Consider the following 21,925-nt stretch of genomic DNA (forward strand, 5'->3'; position numbering starts at 1 on the left):
TTCTATCTTGTTTGGATCACAGTTGGATGATGTGTACATTTTGTTATAATATTCAGCTTGTAATAACAAAATTTGTTTTGCGTTTGTAACAACTGTGTCGTCTTCTTTTATAATTTCAGTAATGTTTTTTTGTTCGTAATTTCTCCTTTCTAAATTTAGAAAATATCTTGTGTTCCTCTCCCCTTCTTCACACCATTTACTTTTACTTCTAATCATTGCCCCTTTTGTTCTTTGAGTGTGAATCTCACTTAATTTTTGTTTTACTTTTGTAAGGTTTGACAAAGCTATTTTTGTCGGGTTTAAGTCACAGTCTTTCTGTAGTTCGTTAAGTTGGAGTTCTAGTTCTCTTTCCAAATCTCTATTTTCCTTGGCTTTTTGTTTTGCATATTTTATGGTAAACCCTCTAATTTCCAGTTTTATCATATCCCATTTTAAAGACAGGTCGTTTATATATGAATAATATCGGCTACATACAACAATTTTATTTTTCAACTGGACTGTAAATGTTTCATCAGACAATAAAGAGTTATTAAACTTCCAAAACCCAGGACCTCTTGGTTTATAACAGGAAGACGTAAGGGTTAATGATACAGCCCTGTGGTCTGGAACAGGTGCATTTATTATGTCGGTTTTAGCAATCTTATCTTCATTTACCTCTATCAACCAATAATCTAACCTGCATTTAATGGAATAATCTGCGTTATTCCAAGTATATCGTCTTGTATTCAAGTTTTGTTCTCTCCATATATCCTTTAGGGAAAAGCAATCCATTAATGACTCTATCTCTTTGATAACATGTTTTTTTTCTATTACAGGCTTGCCTCCCTCCTTATCGTGCACCTGTAGAGCTATGTTTAGATCTCCTCCAAGCAAAATATCTCCTTCACAGAAGTGGGTAATGTTATGTTTTAAATTTTGAAAGAAGGCAATCTGTAGAGTTTCATTATTAGGCGCGTAAACATTGATCAAACTAAATTTCTTATTTTGTACTTGTATATTAGCAAAAATGAACCTGCCTTCACTGTCTATTTTACATGCAACTGTATGGAGAGACATCCTTGGATTAAACATAATCATAACACCTTTGCTATGGACTGTACCATGTGCCATAATGGTCTTGCCACCCCATTCCTGTGACCAATATTTTTCACATTTGGCTGACGAAAAGGTTTCTTGAAGAAAGATTACATCATACTTTTTCGCATGTAACCATCTAAATAAGTTTCTCCTTTTAAGTACATCGTTAAGGCCTCTGACATTGATCGAGACGCATTCTAACTTATATGAACTAATCATGTAACCCTTGATCTTAAGGTTACTCATAAGCCTTGTGACCCCGCGCTGGGAGGGTCAGGGGTTTAGTCTCTTCTAAACGCTCTAGCGTTTGCAGTTTTGAACCTAAGCCCATGAAATTCACACACAATACATAAAAACATGTTAGAATTTCTACTATGTTGATATCTTGGGCAGGTTATGGATAATTTATTAAGAAAATGGCATCAAAAATGAACTTCCGGGATAGAAAGCCGCTATACGATTGGGACAAATATAGTGCCTGAAAACATGCAAAACTTGCCAAAAACTTGGTCACAAACAATAACCTATGTACCAACACATGTACTCATTGTATTATTGTAGTTATATTTTACCAAATATAAAAGAAAATCAAGGAAAAATGCTTGATTTTCTTCCAAAACTTCGCGCGGTGTGGCAAGCTCTTGCTTTCACAGAGTCCTCATTCAAATCTGCAGGCACTCGGCTTACATGTTACTTCACCACTTGGTCTTTCCATATAAGGCATGGCCCCAAGGAATACCGAGAATTAATGTCCCAAAAAGAAAGGTTTCTGTTGGCTTACGGCTCTCCGAATCCTCCCCGAATCCTCCCGAAGGTTAATGAGGTGTCAATCACATACACTAGGAGAACCCCTGGGACAAGCAAGCCTCTTCCGCCCGGCATGCTATCCACACACATGTTGTGGATTACGTACTAAGAGCTACCACTGAAAACTGTGGAAAACACTGTAAAGAAAAGACAATACTAGGTATTTTATATGACTAAAAAGGTCCAAGAAGTTTTAGACTCTGTAGCATGTAATAGTAATTGTGTTTGTATGAGAACTATAGCCTTTCAGAAGCTCTGTGGCAGTCTGTTGACTGATTGGCTGTAGTTTTCTCCTTACTGTGGGCTATACCAAATGTATCCAAAGATGGAAAGAAAATAAGTACAGATTTATTGAATCGTGGTGTTTTGTGTATTTACTTTCATGTAATAGGTGTGTAGATGTTTTTACTAATACATGCTTAAAAATTCAATCATATTTTATAAGTTTTAATACAGATATAAAAGCATGCCTATCTCCTCTATGTTGGAGTTTCCCTGCATATTTGATCAAGTGTGCATGTCCTGGACCTGTAGTATTGTCACTCACTCATTCATGGCCCACATCATACAGGTCGAGAAATATTCCAATGGAAAGGTAGATACACGCTAATTTGTGCCACAACCTCTCTGATTTTATAGTAATTTGGTACATAAAGTGGTATTATGCTTTCCAAGTTGCATTTCAACCAAAGAAACCAAGCATGATATACGACCCGACCGACCCTACCTCTGCACCACAGGTGGTACAGCTTGTCACCGCCCAGGCCAGCAGGGCAAGATCTGATAAGGCCTGGCCTGGCCACTTCGGGGGAACTCGGAAATCGGTTCCACATGAGTGATTCTCTCCCTTATGAGTAACCTTAATGAAACAATATTGGGGCTTGCCACAGAGATAGAGCAGTTACAGGACATGAAAATAAAGGACCTATTGTCCGGATAACAATTGCAGTTTTTAAGCACAATATCTGCTATGAGACGGATAATAGAAAAGTAACAGAAAAACAAACCAACAAAGGTAAGTTCCAGGTATCGGCGTGTGTTCTTCTTTTCTTTGTAATAATGATGCAGTTCTAGGAGCCTACTATAATCCTCCTGGGAAAGTTTGAAAGTGTGTGTTGTCGCAAGTCAAGGTCCTCTCATCACCCGTTTACGCGGACGACTGCATCTCCGAAATTCCTTAGTCAGCTGTTCGCATAAATCAATTTACATAACAAATCCTAGTCACATGTATCTGCAGCTGTTCGGAATAAGTGCTCTTATTCAAGAGAAAAACAGAATCATAACAAACTTGTTTGTCGCCCAGTAGTCGAATATTTTGTGTCCGATTTTCCTTGACTACCTTCCATCGTTAATTCAAGGCGTATTTTCCAGGAGATGACAGAAATATAGCACGTTTTCTTCCAGTTTATGACGCTGAGGTAGTTTTTGTACCTTGAACATTCCATTCATATTCAAATGAGTCCGCTGAACTGAGATGCGTGTTCGTACACGTTGAAGAAATTCCAGGTTACACATATCCTATTTTGATCGCAGTGAGAGCGCAGCTTACTCTAGTGAAAAGGAGACCTTAGGTAGCAGGGCCTGTCAGAGTGGATGTACTTAGACTGACAGCTGAGAGGCAGACAAATGAGCGGGAGTCGCCGGAGTAAATTCCGACTGTTCTCTCCCACGAGCCCACCCCACAGGGCCGCGCTGACCCTGATCTAATGCGGCGAATTGTTGTGGTGCACTCTTGCACAGCTACCGCGCTCTGAAGTCTAAAGGTGGTATCTCACTGCACTTGGGGCACTGGTGCGGCACTGCGGGGTTCGAAAGATTACTCTAGCAAATTTCAGATATTTTCCATACGCTTTGTGTATTTTGCTGTCTTCTAAGTCATACTTTTACGTATTACTCAATATCTGAATTATAAAAAAAAATCGACAACAGTACCGCAATGAACGAACCCCGCAGTGCCGCACCGGTGCCCAAAGTGCAGTGAGATACTAATCTCCAAGCAGATCCTACGGTGCCATAAGATAGTATCAAAGCTGGCCAGGGACTATAGCCGGCTAAGGGAGTCAAACGGGCACCTATGGGGAGTTTGATACTATACATAACGCACCGTGGATCTGGTTCGAGATTAGTGAGATACCACATTTTGGAGATACCGCCTTGAATGGTAAATAGTGACTAAATACGTTCCAAGCAGATATCTGTGGCTCCTGTCTGTTTGTTCGCATTTTCTGTGACGTTGTTCATGTATTGTCGGCACTGCCGTAGTCAGAGATAGCTGGGGAAAGCGGGAAATGCTAGAACGACTCCCAAAACAACAAAATCAGACCCCTAACATCTGCTTGAAGATTGATGAGCTTGACAAGACCTTCCCGTTCAATAATACACCAGCTGCCAAGGTGTCAGGGGTGAGGAGTGAAGTGAGCAGTCTGCACCTAACACTGCCGAAAAGTTACAAATCTCATTGTCATCACATTTAAAATGATGTTAAAACAACGTGCCAAAGTAGCATTCTCGTGTCAGAAATAGAATACACGATACACAATTACTCATGTTCTGAATGTTTTGAACATGACCAATGATTGATTTTATAGAGAGAAAATCATATCGTTGTATATAAATTGTGGATCCTGGCGAGTTTGCAGACTTGAGGTCACACCCAAAGGAGTTTGCTTTCAAATTACAAAAGGGAAAGGAATTCAATGCCGTGACATAACCTACACGTTTGTATTCTGTATATTGATTTTACCAAGCTTATTTTGGCATCAGGTTTCTACCACGTTGACATTGAGCGATTTCGGTGACGAAACCCCAACCAAATCACATGTATGGGTAGCCCACACAGGGTCGTAGGGGTAACAGGCTGACAAAAACAATGTGACAGCTTTTTGAATCCGCCATATATTCATCAAAGCAAGTCGTATTTTTGCCAAGAGAGCACGAAATTAAAGACACTGGGTGTTTCATAGTTAATCTTACTCCTCCTCAATTGTGATGGAGTATGGCGTTTCTTTTTAAGTTGCCAGTAATACTGGCACGTGGTCTGCTTTACTGTGTTTTCAGCCATGCACACCTAGCCATCGCTACTCTTCTCCATTTGTGTACTGGGTTCTTTTATGTGTGGAGATCGACGGCTGAAGCTCTCCGATACATGGAGCCATCAGCTTTACGTCCCCATCCGAACGAACTTATGCGATCCTTACAAACGTGCCCGAGCGGGTGTGTTATTCGAATAGTTTGTAAACCTAAACCTCAAGCTCCCTTCTTTCGCTTGACAATTCATCTTCTCTTCCTGTCTTTTTTTTGGGGGGGGGGGGGGATTGGATACTATTCATAGTTGCGTTGGTAAATTAAACTAACAGTTAACGGATTAAAACACCGATGGATTTTGAAGGCTACCCCAATGCAAACGTTCCTTTACACGGGCCTCGAACAACATCAAACTTCGTGCAAACTTATACTTAACCCTAATCCTGAGCCCCGGTTTCACATGAGAGACTTCCGACAACATTCCTTCCAGAGGTACGTATACTGAACACGGCCCGTTAGTGTGATGACTGGGGTTAAAACCTTAGGCAAGGTCACCAAGTAGAGACAGAAAACACAGCCACGCATCCTTGCTGTCGGACAATAGGGCACTTTTGGAAGAGTTCAGAAACTTGACCTTTATGGCTCCGGATGTCTTACTAAGGTATGACTGCGGTGCGATAGATGTCGAAAACGGTCTTCACCACAGGTGTAACATCATAAACACGCGTTTGCGTCAACATTTTTTAAAACATTTCTAATGTTAACGGACATTGGTGTTTAGAGGTTCAAATGTATACGTAGGACTGTAAAATGTTGATTGTGTGGCTCAATATCAGTACAGCTACCCTGTTCAAGACCTCTCTGACTGCAGCCTTTAAACAAAACAAATAAAGCCATTGATATTATTGGAACACCTAAACGCTCATTGAAATACACAACGTGGCTCTAATTTTTACTTGTGCTGAGGACCTTGAACGAAGGTATAGCAGTCACAAAGAGGACATATGCATTATATCACACTGATAGTACTACAGGCAAGGGCAATGCCCTCGCCATGCTTGTGGTCACGCTCTGTGGGTGAAATCAATAAGGCATGTCTCCTGATTCCTTTTAGACACAAGGACAAGATGAAGGCTAACACTTAGCTGCATGTTGATCAGTTTATAGTGGTAGCGTTTTGGTATATCAAATAACTCCTGCGGTGGGGATACTTTATTTCATTCAATGACTATCTCGGGATAAGGTCACAGAAGAAAGGTAGCGACAATCGGTCATTCTCAATGAGTCGCCAAGGTTCGCGTTTTCAGCCAGACATTAGCACATCTGGTCCCATCTACAATTCTTGGTACGTGTGATGGGTTCTTTTTCGTACTGAGATTTGTTGCCTAAAGGTGGTATCTCACTATAATTGCGGCACCGGTGCGGCACTACGTATACGGGGTCCGAAAGATTACTCAACGAATTTCAGAGATAAAGAATTTTTCTTACGTTTTGTGTATTTTGCTGTCTTCTAAGTCATATTCTTACGTATTACGCAATATTTAAATTTTAAAAATTGGCGAACATAATACAACAATGCCGCAGTAAACGAACCCCACAGTGCCGCATCGAGTGCAGTGAGATTCCACCTTTATTCATCGAAGTGATCGAACTTTGCCAAAATCTCTGATGACGTCTCAAACGTCCATCTGGCTAAAGTCGGAGTGACTCAACAAAGCATGTTGTGACTACGATTACAAGATAGTGACAAAATGGATTGTCATGGTCATTACTCATCTTGTCCGTTATATCCGAGGGCGCTCTAGTTTAGACAAACAAGATGATAACCTGTCAGGTAGGCGACTCTGTGCTTTTATCTCTCAATGACAATAATGTTTACATAAAACAGAAAGTCGTTAAAGTAAGTACGCGGGAGTATCCTGATAACGTAGCAAAGTCAAGGTTTGTCGAACTTTTCAAAACATCAAAGTCTAGATTAGCTAATGATTCACTCGCGTTTGGCACATACGATGATACTCAAACCTAACATGGTAAAGAATCACAGATTTCGTCATACACGTACTGTACTTCTTTTCTTACAGCATTTTTACTTGGGTAAAAAAACGACCACAGCGACCCCCTCTTCATTCTCACACCCACACTGGGTAAGGTTTCATTGACTGATAATCCAGACCGAAATTATGACGACGATGATGTATGATAAATTTGATATTATAAAGATAACCAAGTCGATATGGATTACATGTATCTTTTTGTAGAGGATTAGTAACGTTACATACAAAATGTACAAGTCCCCTGTGGCAGGGCTGGCGGCAAAAGTTGGTCCGGGAAAATAGTTGAAATAGTTGTCAAAGCAATAAACATTACAGTCCTTTAAATCGTTTTCATACATGTAACAGAACGTTGAAATTTTATGAAGGCTCAAAAACACAAAGCCTACCGATCTCTCTCTCTCTCTGTACAGATAGACAGACACTAGATCATGTGACTACTCTTTATATAGGTAATATATGGATTAATGGATAGACATACATGTAGAAAAGGATGGGTAGGCAGATAGATAGATAGATAAAGGTTTTTGTACGGCATTTTTCTTATCGAGCCTTCTCACTTGTTCAGTTAAATTTTAAATCAAGTAATATTTTATGCTCTCAACGATTGGTGTACTATATGCTACTGTAAAAGAATAATTACGCTAAACAAAGTTTAATATAGACAATATCTTAAGAAGCATAGTTGATTTTAAATAACAGCAAGTGGATAAAAGATATAATGTTGTAATGTAGTAAGGCTGTCAATGACAGTCAATTGCAACCTGATTGTATTTTCCAGTGCAATTCAGTGCATGTGTTTGCGTGCACTGCGAAACTGTAAAACTTTGTGTGTGAAATAATAAACCAAATCATCATCTCATTGATCAAGTTGAGCACTCTAACCACGTGCCTGTATTTTTCAACAAAAACGATTCTGCCCTTCGCCTCAAACACCGTCCCCTTGACCCCACGGTAAGGAAGCCGCAATGTTTTACCACACAGAACGGACTGGAAACGTTCCATTAGCCACGGTGTGTTTTCAAAGTCATCGAAGCGTGGCAAGTCTTAATCCAGCTCAAACCCCAGGACTATTCATTACCGCAGTGTTGTCAGGCCAGCAGTCGCCAGAAGTAAGTCAGGGATCAGGGCTCTCATCCAGCCCGGCTCCGAGGCGAGCTCAGGGTCGGACTTACCCGCCTGTAACCAAGATAAATACTTGGCGAAGGCTACCGGTGAACTTCGATACACGTTCAGTCGTTTTGTGTTGATGTGATGGTTAGGGTGTTTGGCTCAGAACCGAGTGGTCCTGAGTTCGACACCCTTGACATGCCACCGACGTTATGCCTTGTGAAAGGCGCTTAATAGCACAACTTTCCTTACTCCACTCAAGTGTAAAAATTGGCACCTGGCTTCGGTTGGAGAGGTAAATTGCGGTGGAAAAAGAGGGATGGCCCCGGCCTTTAAGTTTCAAGTAACAAGCTCTATCTAACTTTTCCCTCTCTGATGGGCATGCTGTATTGGAAACATACTTTCCGAGCAAGCCGTCGTGAATTAATTTTTGTTCATTGTCTCTTATTACATTGAATGAACTACTTCGTCTGACATCCAATACGGTTCAATAAAACTCAAGTCTGTGGCGGCAGGGGTGAACAGTGTCGGTTCCCCAAATAGATAAACGAGTTCACAGACAGTGCCTTCAAGGCAAAGATGTCATCCTCAATTAAGGTAGAGAGTGGTGCTTGTAGCTGGAAGTAGGACAAGCGCGACTTCGCTATGGTTTTTGCTTTCAAGTAAGCACACCGGCCATCCCTGCTTTTCTTGACATGTGTGACGTGCAGAAGTTTGACTAGCCTGGATGCCAGACTGTTTCTAGGGCCTATATACAGCACACCTCTTCGGCTGTAGGACCAACATGCCCCCAATGAAATTCTACAGCATCCCCCTGATAGATATTATTGAGATCGGGCCGTAGACTGGTATCCAGTCTAAAGTTTGACGCCCTTGAAGCTTCCCATACAGTCGGCTGCTGTCAGTCCACTTCCGAAGTTACTAATGCGACCCTCGCATCTTGTCGGATCGGGGTTGAACAAGGTGGTCTTTTAACTTTTCTATGCAGTCATACATGTACTAAATGGTATCACATTCATCAAAGCATACTTAGATTGCGTGCAAACTGAAAGCTAAATGCTTACATATACATCGATCTACAGTTTCAAATGTACCCAAAATACCCACACCCCCGTAGGTGTTCTGTTAAAACAACAGACCACGAATACCTCAGAGTTCAAAGTTTATCTTTCCTTGTAAGTGCCACTCCCAATTGACCTTGCATTTTAGAGTTCAGTAACTTAGAGTAAGCCAGCTGGTTTATGTCCACATATCGTTCTAAAAGCCGGTCAGGGTTAGGATCAGAATGTTTCACCCCCAGGTGTTTTCTTGGAGTTTGGACAGTTTTAGAAAAACGGTCTTTCGTTAGATGCCAACTGGAGTAAAATACGGCCTCAAAAAATTGATGTTGTGTTTCCGATCACGTGAACAAGTAAGGGATATTCTTAGATTTCTTCGGAATTGGTCTAAGAAATACAATTTAAGTAAAACTGAAAAGCATAAGAACATTCAGTCTGATACTTCAACATTGTTCTTTTGATTGTACAGAAATGATATATACCTTATGCAAGCACAAGTATTGCCAGACAACGATTCTAAAACGTTGTGGACCTCTTAGACAACAGATCAGAAAGCTTTGCTTGGGGTCGAACCTCCGGGGTCGGTCAGCCATGTAAACGGAAGCACAAAATTTTTTTCTCAAGACCTAATCCTGATCAATGCTATCTTCCCCTTTGCAGCTGTTACCATGGTTACCGTGGCTCGTGCCCAGGACAACACGATCTCGTACACAGGGCTCTGTGGTCCCACGGCCTGCTGCCAATCACAGGAGAACGAATACGTCAGACTGCAGGACATGATGGTTCTTCTGGTCCGGCAGGTGGCGCTTCTGCAACACGCTCTTGGTGAGGGTTATCCATTGTAGCTGAGATAGTCCATGTTAAACAGCATAACTTCAAAACGTATTAATAGATCGTCACGAGATTCATTATGTAATTAGGTCCAGATCTACCAAATAAATGATGAAATTTCGGGCACCCTTGGCGGCTTTCCTTGGTACCAGGCAGAACTTCTTCTTTTTTGTCATCTCATCATTGGATTGGCAAAGTACATGTACATTGTATGGCCACTATTTTGGGCTTGTAGACAGATTTGTCTGCTCGGGAATTCGAAGACGCTATATTCCTTTTGAAGCGCCGGGAAGCTGTTGGCAACTTTGGAAGAAAATACTAATAGTAAGTGAAGAAGGAGTTGATTCTTTGTCTTCTGTTTCAGGAGCGGACCCTGACTTCTACTGGGATCTGTCGGGTGGGTGTTCCATCACGGACCGCCAGCGTGCACCATGCACGGACATGTGCAGCTCCAACACCATCTACGCCAACGTCGGGCTTCGCCCTGGACGTGCCAGTGGCGTGCTGCAAACCATCCCCGGTCCTGACGGCCGACACTGTGCGGTCTCTCTCACCGCCAGCCTGAAACAGTCCATCGATCTAGGAAACTTCCGCGCCACGTGCATCTCTCACCACGGTCTGTGCGGACAGACGGGTTTTACCGTGTCCGTCTGGCTCAAGATACCGAAGGAAGCGAACAACGGACGTGTATACCTGCTCTCGTCCGGAGGACAAACTGGGAGCGCCCGAGGTTTCTCTGTCTACGCCACGGGGAACCAGTATAGCTACACCCCGAGCAACAAGTTTGTCCTAACGGTGTACCTGAAGCATAAGGACCTGGCCTGGAGGGTTGACACGTCAGAGGTGCCGGACAACACCTGGTTTCATCTGGCCTTCACTTGGACACGCGCCCTGGGAACGAGGGTCTACGTCAACGGCAACCTGGTTGGTCAGGGGTTCGGGCGACCCACGGGGTTCTCCCAAAACCATGGCAACACGAACCTCGTCTTGGGACGGTCCAATCAGAAGGAGCAGTTTCACGCCACGGCAGCCTTCAGTAACCTGAAGATTTTTACGCGGGAACTTACGGCTTCCCATATTGCATTGCTTCATGAAGAGATCAACGCCATTGGTGTTGGGTCACGTGACTTCTAAACAGTATTGTAGTGCGCTAAACTGTGATACCATTCCCAGAAACCTGACGATAATACTGACTGTATGCTTGAAATAGCTTTAAATCATATCAAATGTGATTCAAACTTCTTGAAATCTTTAACTAGCCGGAAAAAAATCATATGGGAAAGAAAATGCTTGTCTGGTACAGGTAATCTTGAGTGTTACTAGTACATGTATGCAAACATGTTTTTCAGTCCAAGCTGGAACTACTTCTCTTCTTCTCTACTTCTGATTTTTGCTTATATTAAGTGAAGATAGTTAACGTGATGATAAACTGCAAAGTACATTTAGCTACTTACTGTCATTCTCTTATTGTAAGTATTGATCGTTATATCCTTTGTTTGTTATAATCTGATTCACTTAATCGCTAACTTTGCTGTAAATATGATAGTCAAACACAAGGCATGGTGTGTTGTCCCATTGACAATGTTTCCATATCCAGGTTTATTCCGCAAATTTCTACAGCAGCAACAATCCGTATTGAGCCATCCAATTTGTAATACACAAACATTTTGTAAACAAAAAAAAAAGCACAGAATATACTTCACTTTGCTATCTTATTATGTCAAAGCTAATATAGGGCTGCTTTCTATTACAAATATCTTGGAAGGTTTCATGGTACATTCAATTTGTATTCAACTATATCTTGTATTCTTCAACGGCAATAGACGATACACTTTCTCATAGCAATTTGCTACTGTTCCAAATGCATTTTCATTAGTAATGCATACACTGTAAAAGCTGACAATGTTTTTCATAGATCACATTGCATGCTGGTAGGTGCAAAGCAATATGGGTAGAAAAAGGAGACATAGAACATTATAATGACAACAGAGACCGGTGCAGTACACATGAACCACATACATGTACGTGTTGTCATGATAGACGATGTTGCTTAGTCTTTGCGCTACCCATAATGCTCCACAGCTCCCAGCATGCAATGGGATCTGTGATTCTGACTAGGTTGTAAGATTACAAGAATGAGCAGAGAAGCACACAAGCCTGTACAACCAACCTGTTTTTCTGGGTATAAATACTATTGAAAGGGCAAAACACATATCCAGTTGCTTCAGTAATTGCTATTAATGGCGTATCTTACTACCTGGATGTCTAACCTTCATCGACACAAAACAAAAGGTTTCGTACAAATAAATTGTGACCTTCTCTTACATGTACAATTGTGGAAAACATGATAGCAAGTAAAATAGTTTTCTTCTAAACCTTAGTGTTGAAAATTCCTCCTTCTTGTGTTTTTACATGCTACATTGCTCCCATATCGTGTATATAATCATAAACCTATTGGTAGACATTTACATGCCAAGACTTGCCAATAATCACAAAATCTTGACTCTTATAGACTTTAGCAAAGCTGTATGTAATAAGTATGTGGTACATTGTATACTGTGACACATTGCTTCACTCGGACAGAAAGGCTCTATATATTTGTTCACTTAGTGTGCATATCATTTGACAGCAAATCCCAACATAAAAATTCGTAAAACCCCCCAAAAGTCAAATATTCTCTACTTGGTACTTCCCAAATCGGACACATACATACAACATTCTGGAACAGTCCAACAGACTGGAGGGGTGGGTAGGAAGAGTGCTCAGAATGTTGGTAGCTCAAACTTCACATCGACTTTTGTCTGCTTAGCAAGTTGCACAATGGTAGACAATCGTACAGCCTGAATTGAGGAGAAGGGAAAAAAAGATCATTGATACTAAGTACTTCTGCAAAGAATTTTGGTACAAATTTATCTCACTGCACCAGTGCGGCACTGCGGGGTTTGAAAGATTACTCAACAAATTTCAGAGATAAAGAATGAATTTTCTTACGTTTTGTGTATCTAACTCATACTTTTACGTGTTATAAAAAATTTGGCAAAAATAACACAACCATGCCGCAGTGAACGAACCCAGCAGTGCCACACTGGTGCCACAAATGCAGTGAAATACCAGATTAAATCATTGTAAGTCCACAGTAATTTGCAGTAGGCGGGGAAAGGTGGCACTAAGTGTTTTGCCATTCAAACAATGTCAAAGATAATATAGAGTATACACATACAGTAGAAAGACAGAGCACACACTCCAATTATGGGAAAATTCCTAAAGAATATTGGAGGGATCCTAAAGAATTCCAAGATGGACCAAAAAAAATCTGAAGAAGATAAACTTACCATCTTAGCTGCATCATCTAGGTTGTCGCAGGCTAGGATTCTCAGGCCACTGGCAGCAATCAAAGCCTTGGCGTCGTCTACTTGTGTTCCTACAGAAAAGAGAAATCAGTATTACTGTGTTGCCCCTCCCATCTTTCAGGACTTCAAATACCATCTGCAGATGCATCTAGGTTAGTGCAGGCAAAACTGGAGCTGTGTACTACTAGGTATTTTCTAATATACCTGTACCTACAATGCGCCATGTATTGGGTAGGCAGAATTGGAGCTGTGCAGGTATTTCTGATGTCTACCTGTACCTAACCTGCACTGGTCCATGACAAAACAGCCCATGACACTAGTTCATTGTGCATGCACATGTACAACCAGTAATGGTCCAAAATTGAGCTGCACTCTTCATAGAAGCATCACTGAATACAGCATAACAATACAAAATGGAATGCTATTACATACAAGGATCACTTTTCAAAACACGTTTTTTTGGTGCTAAGCTTTGTGTTCAAAGCCCTTCTTTCAACTGAATGGCCTTTCCAGCTGTTGTGCTACTGTTAACCACTACACGAAAGCCAAGTTTTTGAGTTGCAAACTCCTGCTCATGCACCCAGTAACTCTACATTTCCGGACATTCATGGCACGTGTTGAACTTGACACACTGCCTGTCTGGGCCAATGGCACACTGCAAGCAAATACACGTAAGTACATACATGTAGTACTTCAAAATAAGAAGGCCATTATTTAAGACAATGTGTTCATGTTTACCTTGCAACCTCACTACGATGGGAACTTTGAGATCCAGCTCTGTGGCGGCTTCTATGATCCCCTGAGCGATGACATCACAGCGCATGATGCCTCCGAAGATGTTCACCATAATGGCCTGAACCTGTAGATGGGCAGATACATGTGAAATTCTAGTACTGCTGATGGTACTTGATAATACATGTTAGGGTTCTATACTACTATTACTAGCCGGGATTTATTTTAGCGTAATGGTAATGGCAAGGTAGCAAACAGCCAATACGTATTGGGGAGATGGTGTGGAAGGGGGGGGGGGGGGGGCGGTCTTGGCCCTTCCAAGCTGAGATTTTAAAAATGTAGTCTAAGAGTAAAAAGTTGGCATGATAAGGGTACCCATGAGGGGACTTACTGTAACTCTGTTAATATCACAATGTAATTTGAAGGGCTTGAAACACCATTTGTATGTATGTATGTATGTATGTATGTATGTATGAAACACAACCTACACTTAACAGTGTCCTAAAAAAAATTGCAGGTAGGAAACTAATTGCAGGTAGTTTGACTTTGACTTATGTAGGGCTTGTCATACACAATAATTGGACACACAGATACTGAAAACACAGCCTCCACTCCACAGAGGTAAAAAATACAACTAATGAGCAAAAAAATCGTAGGGCCCTTAGACTTACATTGGGGTCAGAAGTGATGAGTTTGAAGGCCTCCGTGACCTGAGCTGCTGTGGCCCCACCGCCCACATCCAGGAAGTTGGCTGGAGATCCTCCATGGAGCTTGATGATGTCCATGGTTGCCATGGCAAGCCCCGCCCCATTCACTGTACAGATGGATCAAAACAGGTAACATGTAAAAGTGTATCTCATACTCTCTAGATGTGGCAGTGGAACAAGTTATGTTATCTCAGATATTACCACAAATGTTAGTTTTAAAAATGTAAAATAAACATCCACAAAGACAGTCATACACGTATCAACATTCCCTAAAATATGTTGTATGATGATGTGTTCTTGGGTGCATTATACATGTACTTTGAAGAGTTCTTTTTTCCTTACCGAGGCAGCCGATGTTCCCATCCAGGCCGATGTAGTTGAGATCAGCCTTGGCGGCCTGGATGTCACGTTCATCCTCTTGCGACCAGTCCCGCAGGGCGAAGATGTCCTTCTGGCGATACTCCGCGTTGTCGTCAAAACGCACCTTGGCATCCATGCAGTAAACTGTGAATAGAAGGATGGAAAACACTGAATCAATCATTCGAATCAAAATATCAAATTTGCACTGTGCAGCAGTGCCACCTGTCATGTCCCACTAGTACTGCAGGACAGGAGCACAAGTTACACCTCAATGTTCTTGTAATAACCAATCTCAGCACCTGCTTTTGAATCTTTCTGGGTCACAAATGAGCTAAGGACTAACTATCAAGATATCAATCTGTATCTTTCCTAATCCCCATAGAGGCCACAAGGGACCTATCAGTTTCTGAATGAGTCTATTTCCTGTCCTGCAAATGTAAGTGAAGTCCAAGGACTCGACTGACTGACATAAAAATCTCAAAGCACAAAATAGAAACTCTGCAAAAATCATCGCATCAGGACATGCACACTTGCAATACCATCAATTTTGTGGAAAAACAAGTCCAAAGTGTCCACATCATAGTACTGTACATGCATTTAAGTTCGCGGGGATTTAATTTCGCGGTAGCTGGAAAAATGACTTTTCGCGGTGGATTTAAGTTCGCGGTAACACCGTAGACTGCAGTCTAATACCATTATAGAAAAATGTTCGCGGTGGATTTAAGTTTGCGGTGAAGTGGTCACCGCGAAAACCGCGAACATTAATCCACCGCGAACATTTCTGCATTTACAGTATGTAGGGGCACCCCTGGTGCTAGCATGGAGCTATGTGTAGGTTCCCACCTTTTCCATTGGAGTCTTCTGACATGGGGTTGATCTCCACCATGGTGGCGTCTGTCCTGCTGAACATCTCATAGATCTTCACCATCATCTCTGCTGCCTGCAGAAAATAAACATCAAATAGTAGTGAAATACAAAAAAAAAAAAAACATCTTGTTCAAGAAAAAACAGTACCTTAGTTTGATACTTCATGCTGTGCCAGGCTCTGCCTTCATACATTTTCAAACAATACATTGTACTTATAACCTGTTCAAGTCTTTTTCAATAGATCGGTTCACACTTTTGTGCATCACAGAATCTGCTTCCATCACAGGGGAAAAATATGTCATTTTCACCAACGTGGTAGGTAATTTTTTTTATGCATTTGAATGTGTGAAAGGATTTTTGTTAGAATGCAATTGATGAATGTTGGTTGAAAGGACATGACCCCAAATAATTTTTGTCAGAACTCAAGTTCTTTTGACCAATGCACATACTGTATTAGGAAGATCAGTACATTTCCAAATGAATAAGCCGCAGTGTAAGTATTACATGCCTTATACAAGTAGTGTGTTGTTTGCAGAATATGTTTTCTTGAACATGTAATACAAAGCCATGACTGGCAGACTTTCAGCACAATACAATGTACACTGAAAAGGGAAGGCGCACACTGACAACCAACAAAAGCGAATGAAAAACGATGACTGCTTGCCTCAGTACACACTGACGTGCATCAAACATAAGGATGATGATAAAACTGACAAAGACTAAATGACTTATGTGTATATCAGACTGCAAGTTGAAGGCATATATATATATGTCAACATAGCATAACAAAAAACGTCACACACAAAACTTCTGACACTGCCTTGAAAATCACCACATCCAAGCACAATCACAAGCATATCTGGGTTAGGACATCAACCAGATTGATAAAACAACAACAACAACAACATGCAAACAGCTACTAGTATTGTCTAGCCCACACCTCCTCCTGAAGTTCTTTCTGGAAATTCATCTTGGCAGCCACACCTCTGGCTTGGTCTATACTCAGCCCTAAACACACACAGATGTACAACAGAGGAAGGAGTTACAGATGTAGGACCACAATGGAAAAGGGTGGGGTTGTTTTTTGTTGGTATAGTGGCTGGAGTAGCTATCTGTTATAACTTATATCGGTAGTCTTTTTTGTTCAGATGTCACCTTTGAGTTCCTTTTTGGTATCCATCATATTCTATCTCCAGTTTGCTTGTCTGATCACTGCTCCAGTACACCATACCAACAAAGAACCACCCCTCCCATGAATGGGACAATAAGTACCATACCTCTCTTTGTAGTTTGGGATTAAACTTCATTCTCTCTGCTACTCTCAGGGCTTGATCGATTGACAACCCTGAGAAACAGGTTAGTGTGAAGAAACATGTTATATGTGCATCTACATACGTTCAAGGCTTTTTCCTTCGGTTAACTTGAGAGATTTTCATGGTCAGTCAGAGACCCAATTCATGGAAACAGCTGGCACCTTGGTTAAAACAACATCCAGTTAGTATAACTGGATATACATTTCAATGTTTTAAGTTTTTTAATTGTTTTGTGTAGAATAATTGATTCAATTACAGTTTGTACAACCGCATACAAAATATTGAATTCTGACGACAATAAAGTAAATAAAGTAAAGCTTCTAGTACAGTTTCTATACTATTAAACTGTAATTCTGCTGTAAAGAGCTTACAAGTGATTTTTCATTATCAATAATTCAATTGATCTTTCTTTATTCTGAGCATATAACAGGAGTGAATCTTGTTGCAATATCTACAAAAATAAAGCTAAATTTTCTTAATTTTCTTCTAGTTTACTTTATTTGGCTTTATCAGCAAGTGAAGGGGAGGGCAAAACAGGTGCATGAACACATTTTCACCTCACTATATGTGTGTTTAAAATCTACAAACCTTCCACGATGTCGATGCCTTCCTTGATGATGGCATCTGGATACTCCTCTGCTATCTCCTCAATGTTGACTCCTCCCTGGGAGCTGGCTACAATGGCTGGGCCCTAAAAAAAAACATTCCTATGTATTATTGGTTCTTGAGTAACAATTTTGCCTTCAGTATCATTATGAAGAAGATAGAGGCTTACGTAATCAGTTTGCTGTGGGTGATTTGGCAAGAATAAAATCTTATTAAGTCATTTAGCATAATGATTCTGATAGTATTTTACCCAATTTCAGCCAACTGACTCCCCTTGCAAACCATTCACCCAACAAATATTTTGGCTCATCTTTTATAGTTTTAAAGTAACTAATGGAGTCAGCAGCTAAGCGAGAAACTATAGCTACAAAGTTTGCTTTGCTAATCTTATGTCTACCCTATAGTGTAGAGCAGCGGCTACAATAGGTGCACAATGTTATGCATAAACAGTGTAGAAAGATCTTAAAGAGAGTTGCATAGCCTTGTACAGGCTGTAGAGGCAGTGGGTTTTTAATCCATTGTATCTTGAAAACCATACTAGGATGTGTTATGTGGGGATGAGGGGGAAAGTCATAGGCCATAACATCTGTTCAGGAATTCCCGGGAATAAATCTTTGTTTGCTTCTAATGCTTCTGATGCCACTTATAACTGTATGTAAATTAAAAACAGTTCAGGCTATACTGACCCCATATGCCCTCTCCATGACGATGGCGAAGTAGAACTCTCTCCGTGGATACAGCCTCTCCACCAGCAGCACCTCGTTACATATCCTCCCCGCCTCCCCCGTCTGCTTGGTGAAGATCTTGTGCCCCAGCATCTTGGTGGCGATATCCTTACATTCCTCGGGGCTACAAGTGGAACAAAAAAGGACAAAGTCATTCTGACATTCTGCTGCTAGGGCTGTGTACAAGTACTAGTAACTCTAAAGTTGGTGGCAATGTCCTTGCATTTGTCAGGGCTACAAGCAGAACAAGAGAAGACAAAATCAACATAACTTTCTGTTGCTTAGGCTGTGTACTAGTACCTGAAAAGCACATTTGGGTCTAGACTTTAGTGTCAAACATTAGGGTACCTAATGCCTAGGTTACACATAGCCGACTTTGGCTCCCGAACACCAGCCGACTCTTAGCCGACCCAAGTCGGCAGAAGTTCGGGAGTAGTCTGACCAGTTTAGGCCACGCCTATTTTTTTAGCGCCGAACATGTCCCGAACATCTCCCGACCAGTAAATGACTTACTCTCAACTGTGTCCTGAATGCTGTCCAACCTATTCCCTACCATGCCGACCTCTAGCCGCAGACTACCGAATCACTCATGACTGATTCCCACCCGATTGCCGACCCTCTCTCGACTTGAAATAGACATAATCAGCGATTTTCAAAAGAGTGCTCATTTTCGTTTTTAATCAAGATTATCCTTTCCTCTATTTTATAAACATCACCAAGAGATCAAATTTGGATCACAGATAGCTCCAATACGGTATTAATAGTTCTTTTGGTTTTTGCCCTGGATGTCGTTGCGTGTTGAAGTCTCCGGGAAGTGAATTGCGTCTACGGTCCTGGCAATAATATTTTTTGGCTTGGAAATGAGTTAGCAGAGATTTTTCTACGGTCTTGGGGTGAATCATTGGTTAGTTGGAAACAAGCTGGGAGTAAGTCAGCAGTGTTTATGGCGTGTTTAAGATTTAATTTGACTGCTGACTTACTCCCGAACAGTAGCCGACCGTGCCGAACACTAGCCGAACACCAACCGACCCATTCCAGACCTGCCGGTCAGAGCCGAATGTTTTGAACATTTCAAAACATTCGGATGGAGCAGCCGAACACCAGCCGACTCAGCCGAACGCCAGCCGACTCAGCCGAACGCCAGCCGACTACAGCCGACTAGCTCCCGAATCACTCCTAAACCATAGTCGGGAGAGAGTCGGGAGCCAAATTCGGCTATGTGTAACCTAGGCATAAAGTAGTAATCCTATACTCAGATAAACCTCATATTTTTAGGCACACAGTCTTAGTTGGTTGCTATAGATATAGGGATAGTATGCTTTTTACTTTTGCAAAATGGCTCAGACATACATATCTTAACATTCTCCCTGCTTCATATTATAACCCATGCATATTGCATCCTGCCAAATGGCTATCTTAGCAGGCTATAGATTTAACTTTAAGATCCAGAGTACACAGACTTACGAGAAAACGATCTTGACTCCGCCTTTGAGACCGCTGTCGAAGGATCCCTTGCCACGCCCACCTGCTAGCACCTGTGCCTTAATCACCACATCCTCTCCACCTGTACAGGTGTACAACAGGTGTGCAATAGGCGTACAACAGGTGCATGATAGGTATGTGTTATTCGTCCGTCGGCATCGATGATGACCAACATCACGTTGTCTTGTCAGGACCAGTGAGTCATTCATTATAAGTATAAGTACATGTATACATTTTTGGTATTTTTTCAAAGTTCATCTGATTCAGTGAACTGTGAACATCTCTGATAACTAAATTTACATGAAGTTTTCATCTGTGCTTCTATGTAAACATCTTTTGCATTGTTTTTAAAAGAATATTTGAACTGATATAAGAGTCTCTTCTTCTTTTTCTTCCGTTAGTGCCCACGATCATCATGTTGATCTTTATGGCACGCACACAAGGTACTCCGATTGAAAGTATGATCCACTCGCACTGGGAAGGGTCCCTGCCTCAAGCAGCTATATACTAATCTAAAATTTCCTTCAACCACAAGACCCAATGTCCTAATGTCTTACCCAGTTTCTTGGCGAGCTCGAAGGCCTCCTCAGGTGTCCTGGCGACCTCCCCACGAGGCGTGACCACCCCTGCATCCCTGAGCAGCTGCAGACTGTGGTACTCATGCAGGGACAGGTTCCGCCTCTGCTGGGTCACGTGGACATTGGGGCACACTCCTAGTGCCTGAAGGACAGATTGTTGAAATATTGTATATAACCAAATTGCGCAAATTTCAACATCATATTTAACAGCAATGATGATGATAGCTCAACAACACTTACAATCATTCAATCAACAAAAATACCCTCTTCTCCAGTTGTTGAATATTGAGCCATCAGAAAATGATTTTTCAGATGCAAGGTTTTTGTTGCAAAGCTATTGATATGACTGCCAACAGCATCACAGAGAAAATGTCAACCATAGCAACCAGTATATAAGAACCTAGTGGCATCACATAGCGCATGTGCATCGCTATGGTGTTTGGCTCAAAGCCCACAAGTCTTGGGTTTGATTCTCGTTCAATGTTGAATTCAAAATAGGCCCTTTTAGTGGTTTCTTTTTAACGTTTTCGTGTTCATATCATAATTTCATCATATTTCAAACAAGCAGTCAAGCACAAAGATCTCCTTTTTAGTGGAACCAACAGATACATGCTACTCGAATGAAACAAAAACCAAAGCTATACTACAGGTTCATATCATGAAAAAGTTAAGATGTTTTCCTTGTCATATCAATTATCATCACTTGTGCCTTCACTTTCCTTGTGTGTTCCTGATAAGTGGATGATGCATATGGGATATAAATATCTGCCAGATCAAATTACCTACTGGGCAAATATTAAATTTTCTCGTGCTACGATTTTTACGATCATACTGTCCACTTTCCTGTGTACTCATTGTTGACATCTTGATTTGAATCAGTTACCTTCAACAAGCTATGATGTACTAAAACACGGCTGACCGACATTCTTCACATACTGAACACAGGTCATTTTTGTTGTCGGGGGGAGGGGTCATCCATACACCATCATAACACAAGCCATATCACATCAGGAACTTGCACCATGGCTCTAAGATTAACAGCAATAAAAGTTTAATATATGTTCCACATTTGGTAGGATTTTGAATGGAACCGAACTCACCCTTTGTCCGTTTTGCACCACTGTCCTTCCAGCGGTCGAAACTGCCCGATACAGAAGGGACGCCATTTTGGATCTCTTCTGTTCTACCGCATGCACACGTCAAAAACCAAAACAGAACTCGGTATAAAGTGAAAATTCCGTCAAAAA

At 41.4% G+C, this 21,925-nt stretch overlaps 3 protein-coding genes across 5 annotated transcripts in view; 2 read left to right on the forward strand and 1 right to left on the reverse strand.

Moving 5' to 3' along the window:
• The window catches only part of LOC118427390, a 15,720-nt gene extending 4,564 nt beyond the window's left edge, over positions 1 to 11,156 (forward strand). Inside the window, exons 2-3 of the mRNA XM_035837161.1 lie at positions 9,788 to 9,952; positions 10,323 to 11,156. Of these exons, the coding sequence (XP_035693054.1) occupies positions 9,788 to 9,952; positions 10,323 to 11,092 (935 nt within the window). The 3' untranslated portion in view covers positions 11,093 to 11,156. The remainder of the gene's footprint in view (positions 1 to 9,787; positions 9,953 to 10,322) is intronic.
• A 367-nt stretch (positions 11,157 to 11,523) lies between these two features.
• Positions 11,524 to 21,890, reverse strand: LOC118427389 (succinate--CoA ligase [ADP-forming] subunit beta, mitochondrial-like). 3 transcript variants are annotated; one of them, XM_035837158.1, is made up of 12 exons: positions 21,779 to 21,890; positions 20,658 to 20,820; positions 20,083 to 20,182; positions 18,580 to 18,742; positions 17,876 to 17,978; positions 17,252 to 17,319; positions 15,951 to 16,047; positions 15,090 to 15,251; positions 14,712 to 14,854; positions 14,047 to 14,167; positions 13,291 to 13,379; positions 11,524 to 12,798 (listed from the first exon to the last, which is right to left on the reverse strand). In XM_035837158.1, exons 1-12 carry the CDS (start codon positions 21,842 to 21,844, stop codon positions 12,721 to 12,723), a joined length of 1,353 nt encoding a protein of 450 aa, XP_035693051.1. In that variant the 5' UTR covers positions 21,845 to 21,890; the 3' UTR covers positions 11,524 to 12,720. The 3 variants fall into 3 exon arrangements, with proteins under 3 accessions (XP_035693051.1, XP_035693053.1, XP_035693052.1); XM_035837160.1 differs by lacking the exon at positions 17,252 to 17,319 and adding an exon at positions 16,915 to 16,982 and having other exon boundaries at positions 12,617 to 12,798; XM_035837159.1 differs by having other exon boundaries at positions 12,617 to 12,798; positions 20,658 to 20,817; positions 21,776 to 21,882.
• The window catches only part of LOC118428057 (tRNA (cytosine-5-)-methyltransferase-like), a 2,009-nt gene continuing 1,952 nt past the window's right edge, over positions 21,869 to 21,925 (forward strand). The window contains exon 1 of the mRNA XM_035838020.1: positions 21,869 to 21,906. Within this exon, the coding sequence (XP_035693913.1) occupies positions 21,869 to 21,906 (38 nt within the window). The remainder of the gene's footprint in view (positions 21,907 to 21,925) is intronic.

Source organism: Branchiostoma floridae, chromosome 12, assembly GCF_000003815.2.
Source record: "Branchiostoma floridae strain S238N-H82 chromosome 12, Bfl_VNyyK, whole genome shotgun sequence".
Classification (NCBI taxonomy): domain Eukaryota; kingdom Metazoa; phylum Chordata; class Leptocardii; order Amphioxiformes; family Branchiostomatidae; genus Branchiostoma; species Branchiostoma floridae.

Excerpts from the sequence above, each read along its gene's own strand:
- LOC118427389 (XM_035837158.1), bottom strand. The coding sequence starts at position 21,844 with ATGGCGTCCCTTCTGTATCGGGCAGTTTCGACCGCTGGAAGGACAGTG. Across the intron at positions 18,743-20,082 it reads GGAGTCAAGATCGTTTTCTC|CCCCGAGGAATGTAAGGATA; the intron begins GTAAGTCTGTGT and ends TTCCACTTGTAG. Across the intron at positions 12,799-13,290 it reads TAGATGATGCAGCTAAGATG|GCTGTACGATTGTCTACCAT; the intron begins GTAAGTTTATCT and ends TCCTCAATTCAG.